This window comes from Sinocyclocheilus rhinocerous, unplaced genomic scaffold, assembly GCF_001515625.1.
Source record: "Sinocyclocheilus rhinocerous isolate Xijiao unplaced genomic scaffold, SAMN03320098_v1.1 scaffold1198, whole genome shotgun sequence".
NCBI classification, from domain to species: domain Eukaryota; kingdom Metazoa; phylum Chordata; class Actinopteri; order Cypriniformes; family Cyprinidae; genus Sinocyclocheilus; species Sinocyclocheilus rhinocerous.
Window position 1 is genome coordinate 330,961 of NW_015649585.1, and position 6,321 is coordinate 337,281.

The 6,321-nt window shown below is 39.0% G+C and overlaps 1 protein-coding gene across 1 annotated transcript in view; it reads right to left on the reverse strand.

Moving 5' to 3' along the window:
- The window catches only part of LOC107710822 (protein dispatched homolog 3-like), a 55,744-nt gene extending 49,949 nt beyond the window's left edge, over nucleotides 1-5,795 (reverse strand). Inside the window, exons 1-4 of the mRNA XM_016515671.1 lie at nucleotides 5,780-5,795; nucleotides 4,691-5,683; nucleotides 3,339-3,558; nucleotides 1,307-1,443 (exon numbers count right to left, since the gene is read on the reverse strand). Of these exons, the coding sequence (XP_016371157.1) occupies nucleotides 1,307-1,443; nucleotides 3,339-3,558; nucleotides 4,691-5,683; nucleotides 5,780-5,795 (1,366 nt within the window). The remainder of the gene's footprint in view (nucleotides 1-1,306; nucleotides 1,444-3,338; nucleotides 3,559-4,690; nucleotides 5,684-5,779) is intronic.
- Between the last annotated feature and the right edge of the window lie 526 nt (nucleotides 5,796-6,321).

Below are 6,321 nucleotides of genomic sequence, written 5' to 3' on the forward strand. Positions count from 1 at the left end.
GCACTTGGTTGTATTTAACCCAGCATTTTTTAGAGTCTATGAATTCAGACACACTCTGTTCACATACTGTTGTTCACATACCTTGCCTGCTATATAATGGGAAAGTATATATATATTCAAATGCAGCCAGCCACTTGTTGCTACTAATTGATGCATCCAACTTTTTTAACATGTAAGTGAATATGTGAGACGTCTGATGCATCAGCCACTAGATCAATAACTAGAAGAATAATGGTAACAATAACAAGGTTCCAGTTGTTAACACTAGTTAACTACATTAGTTGAACTGACCAAAAAAAAGTGCACATCTAAACCATTTATTAATCTTATTTCATGTTAATTTTAACACATACTACTACATTATTAAAATCAAACATTCATTAAAAGTATCTGTTAATAATATTATTTAATGGAGCTGAGCTGACATGAACTGACAAACTTTAACTTTAACTAACGTTGACAAAGATTAATAAATACTGTAGCAAATTAACTGCTCACTGCTAATTAATTTTAATGAATACATTAACTAATGTTACCTAATGGGACCTTATTGTAATGTGTTACCATAATAACAAAGTACAATAAAACTATTTGTGCTACAAACCAGTGTGTTCCTGATTGTATTAAATTATAATGAATTTAAAAGTGATGAATTAAAAGTGATTATGATAATAATTAAAAATTTATATGATACCAGTCTGCAACATCAACCAGCATAAAGGACTGTTTTTATACACTGTAAGAAAACAATCAATAGAAAAACGGATATAAAATTAGTGGTGCATTTTCATTAAGCCGAACCTTTCCTTTAACCCTAAAATGCAATTCAGTGCAATTTGTAATTCAAAATATGGGTTAAACGTGAAAAATCTATATAAAAACATTAATATTAAAACAGCACATAAGTCTTGTATTATGGAGTGTACAGCTAAAATAACTGCAAGCAGCTTAAAAGCCCTGCACATTCAAGTTAGAAATGGCTGCGCCAGCTCTTGCGTTAAAAATAAGGTTGATAGACATAACCTGCAGAAAGACTCACAGAAAAATCCCCACCACCACTACACAGAAATGCAATAAATATCAGTGCTCAGCCAATCTAAACAATGAATTCTATGCACCAAGTTTCTCTTTTACTTGCTAAAGGTAACCAGCATACAGTTAATTAACTAATTACTTGATAATTATTGTAAACATAATTATATATTGAACACTGGCATCTCTACTTTGTGGTGACTGTACAACATGTGCTAAAATCACTGTGGTGTCTGCAGGTTTATTTGATTAGAATGCTTGGGGAGTGTCTTACCAGAAAATGAGGTGAGAAAGTACACAAGGACAGTAATGCATCCCCCACTGAATAAAGCCAGCAACATGTCACTGTGGAAGGTCTTCCGCACCTCATCGTCAAATAACTCCGTACCCCCGTACAACACCTTCACTTTACTGAGAGAGAATCAAAAACAAGGGATGAGAGAGAAGGATAGTCAAGATGGGTTATGGTTAACATCAGACGATATGTTACAATAGAAGGACCAGATGAGGGGGATGAGAGACAAAATGGAGATGGGCACACATTAGCAGATGGAAAAAGATTATCTTAATTACATAGGGGGGCTCTTAAAGGAGTTATTACAGTATCAGAGCTTCAATTAATGCCTTTTCTGTGTCTGGCCACTGGCTCATTTCTAGGCCTCCTACCACTGTCATCCTGCGGTAATGACTGTCATTTGATTTGAATAGCATCTGCTTACATTCACTGTCTTGACAGCAGTAAGTATATTAGGGGTGTTTTGCAGATGTAATAAAGCTTTGAGTCATTGTCTCGGATTCATGGCAGGTTTCGTTTCAAAGTCTGATCATCCTTCCGGGGTTTCATTTGCAAAGACGACTACAGCCAAAATCAAAGCATCTGACTTTTGTCACTGACACTAAAAAGAATACTTTGTGACTTAATAGTCTCCCATTGTGTGTTTAATCATTTATATATAACTCGTTAGTTTTGTGCTATTAAAGCGAACAGTATCTCCAGCTGCTTCACAGAAGAGCATGATTCATCACCATTGTGCCATTGTGTGTGTTATGGATGTCAAATTTATGAAAGCAAATTCTGCCTTATGAAAATTTTCACACACAGACTTTAACTTTTATTTAATACAGTAGATCACTTTTAGAATAAAAATGCCATGAATGGATTTGAGCACTGAAAGGAGTTCATTCATTTTACAAAACTGATTGCTTTTGGAAGACATTTTGCATGGCAGGGAAGCTTCATGTTTTTAATTTATGTATGTATTCTGAATTGCATGAATTTATTTTACAAAGAACAACATTATACAGACAAATGGGTTACCAGTCAAGCTGAACTGTAGCCCTGATTTCAATTAAAACACCATTCTCTGCAAGATAACATTTACCTTCTTCACTTTGTGAAGTATATTTAGTATATTCATGGTTTTTCCAGAGAAAAAAGCATCCTTAATACAATAAATTAACCTGCAAAAGTTATATTTGATTTATAGTATAAACAAGTAGGAATTTCCCAGAGGGGTGGAAAAAGAATATTCAAAATATTTTGTCTGAAACACGTTCTAAATGTATTGTAATTATATCTTTAAGGATTTTTTTAGAAATGTTTAAAAATGAAAAAAAAAACTATTTTTTTGCAGTGTAATATCTCACTTATCAACTTGGCAATATGCATATGGACATTGCAGATATATACAAGGTGAGGAATAAAGCTTCCACCAACTGGGATCTAAGTCAATTTCACACGTTTCTATTCAATATGGACTACATTCCAATCTTCAGTGAATTTCAAAAGATAGCATCATTTATTAAAAGCAATGGTCCCACTTTATATTAGGCGGCCATAACTACTATGTACTTACATTTAAACTAATCATTTGGAACAACGCACTTATTGTGTACATACATGCTTTTACATTTTACATATATTACAAAAAATACCGGAATGTAATTACATCTGTAATTAATTTCTGTAATTACATGTATAATTACACTGTTACACCTTAACCCACCCTTAAACCTACCCATACCACCAAACCTGTCCCTAACCTTACCCGTATCCCACCTCAATAGCAGAAAAAGTGTTTTGCAATACAGTATGAACACAATAAGTACAATGATAAATGTTTGGTTCATGACAAACTCTAGGATCCAAGCACCATGTATAATGCCCCACAAGCAATCATGGATCTCATGCTGAATTCCCTGGTTTGTATGTTTGTTAAATCGATTCTGCTTTTACTAACCATTCATGCTATTAGACCAGACAAATAAACAATAAGCCTTCTTGTTTAAGTGATCCCAACACCCACCTGGTGGATTGTTGTGACAGTATGTCCGCATACTGCACCACAAAGTCTCTGAAAAGACGTCTCTGTTCGAGAGGTCTGTCTTGAAGAGAGTAGAAGGAGGGGAGAGGAGCTCCAAAATGGATCTCACTGCGAAGAAGCGAGGACTGAAGCTTGTCCGGTGTAAGTGTCTCATCAATGTACCAGTAAAATTGCGGATGAGTGATGGCCAAGCTCAGGGCACCTAAGAATAGAGGATATTACAATCAAAAAAGATTTCAGTTTTCATTTGATCAAAATTGTGAAGGGGGTCTTGAACATTAAAAAAGCCACCATTTGTGGTTACTCTTTACAATATATGTAGATAGGTGTCCAGTCCTGCTCCAAAAGGAATGCTTTCCTGAAGAGTTTAACTCCAACCCTAACTGACCCTTCGCAGGAAGTTTTATTGACAGGCGATCTGACCAATCATAATGCCGAATCTGCCATTTATGTCTGACATACAAACTAGACTGGAGTGTAGATCGACGTCGGTGGACTTGAACTTGAAAAATAGTGTGTATTGAGGTCTTTCTGTGGTTGAAACGAGATACCTTCTGATGTTAATTCATGTTTGTGTCATGCTATAACTAGTAAAGAGAAAGAGATGATTGGTTCACATGCCGCTTGAACTGAGGCATTACAGCGATCTTTCACAACACATTAAAGCCACAAAATGATATTTATTGTTTTTTATTGAAAACTGGGACTTTGTTTCATACCTAAAGTAACCTGCTCTGTCTTGTCTGTCGGCGTGTTGTCAGTGTCCTCTTTGCTCTGCAATGTTTATTGCACTGCGTGAGAATATGATTTTTGGTGTGAGAGCGCCATGGCTTGTCGGACATAGCAACAGTAACGAAGGGCGGCGGGTCTTTGCGAAGGCTCAATTGGACACACCTGAACCAATTAATCAAGGTCTTTAGGATCATTGGAAACTTGGAAAGTGTGTTGGAGCTCTATAGGATACTGGCCCTCCAGGAGCAGGATTGGACACCCCTGTTATATGTTAACCAAGGCTAACCCTACTGGCAAACCAGGCCATTCCAGTTTAACCTGATCCAGCTGGTATGTTTCTGCTCCAATGTGGTCTTATAGATCAGCAAAGTCTCCACCAACTGGGAGTCCAACTGGTCAACCATCTAAACCAACTTGAACCGACTATTCACCAACTTGGACTAGGCAGAAACCATGAAGAACCAGCTGCAGCTTATTTGCTGTAATTAAGCTTCGTTTTACTCAATATGCTGTGCAGCATTCAAAAGTCTTCAAGTTAAAAATAAATGTGGATTACTGAATTGTTAATGGAGAGTGGGATAGTTTGGCCCCCAATGACTCACCATGTATATCGGCTAGATCAGGTCCCATTCCATCATAGTAGATCTTCCCCCCACGCTCACTGGGAAAGAGGTAGGACATGAGGGAGCTTGGAGGGGAGCAGAAGGAAGGTCCCAAAGGCAAGTCTCGCAACACCTCCAGTGGCTTCCAGCAGAACTGTTGAAACTGAGGGTGCTGCATTAGAAGTCTCTCTACGTGGTGTATGGTGTCAAGGCGTTCGGGGGTGAAGATGTTATTATCCTTGTCACCCTGGGCCACGAACACTAGCTCTATCCTCCACAGTGCCTGGGTCTGGAGGTAGGAGTAACCCGCAAATCTTCGCTTCCTCATTAAGGGTGAGTCTAGTTTCCTGTGATCTCCAGCATCACTTGAATTGAGGTTTACTGCTATGTTAGGCTTTACAGATTCTATCTTTTCCTCTTTAGTCTTGTTGTTTTTCTCATTTCCAAACTGTCTGTTGTCATTGTGTGCCCCCGTCTTAGTCTGTCCCAAGATCCCTGCAGGTTCTGTGACATTCACCACTGTAGAGACGTCCTTCCCTTTTCTGTTTACCATGAGCAAAAAAAGGTCCCTCAGAGCATTGGATTCAAGGTCAAATCCCTCGGCGTCACGCCTGTGCCTGTCCCAAGACCCCAACTGACTTTTCAGTGCAATGGTGAGAGAGTCAAAACGTTCTGCCGAGGCATGACTCCTGACCTCGAATGCGCTGTAAGAAAGGTCAATGTCTAGCGGTTCACAGTGAAGGAACATATAAGCAGAGAGGGCGAAGGGTACCAGAAATCCCACGGCCAGAACCAGTCCGCTCGCCCAGGGTTGCGTGTACACCCAGCCGAAAGCCCACCACAACCCTTTACAGACCTGCTCATTTCCAGTTGGTTGTTCTGTTCCTCCTTCTCCCTCCTCCTCTTCTTCCTCCTCCTCTTGCTCTTCAAACTCACTTAGGTTCCAGGTACCTTGGAGCAACAAGGGTTCATCTTCCGAATCCATGGCAGCCACTACAACAAAGACACAAAACACTTACATTAACACCTTTTGGCCTTCTGGGTGCTCCCGTTTGCGTCAGGACAGGTGAATACAACGATAAAGTGCACTTGATTTACGGAGCATCCTTAAGAGAGTGACAGGTTATTCTCAGCTGGCCGCTGCTAAGACAAGGACACAGCCATTAAGTCTGTCATTCTGTAAATGTAATCGTGGAAGGTTTTGGCCTCTGGGTGGTGAGTGGTGAAAAGAAATGAAGGAAACAGTGAACCGAGTCTCACAGGCCAGCGATCAGGCTGGCAGATGGTTTGGCCTCTGGTATGAGATGCTGAACCCAGAGGAAGTATGTGCGTGTGTACAATAATATATTCTTCTCACCGAACTGTGAAGAGATTTCATGGTAGGGGACCTGTTGTGAATACTATATGGCCATATCTGCAGGAAACATTTTGGGAGCATTACTGTTTTTCTGCATTGTGAAATTATTTTCATCATAATTTAGCACATTTAAACCATTCTCCCACAATTATCAGTATCCTACTGTGAAAAAACAAAGACATTTGCATTCCTCTAAAAAAATCCATCCAATATGAATCACCTTGAAACAAGATATTTATTGCAAAAAGTAAAGGTAGTTTTTTAGATCTAGCAG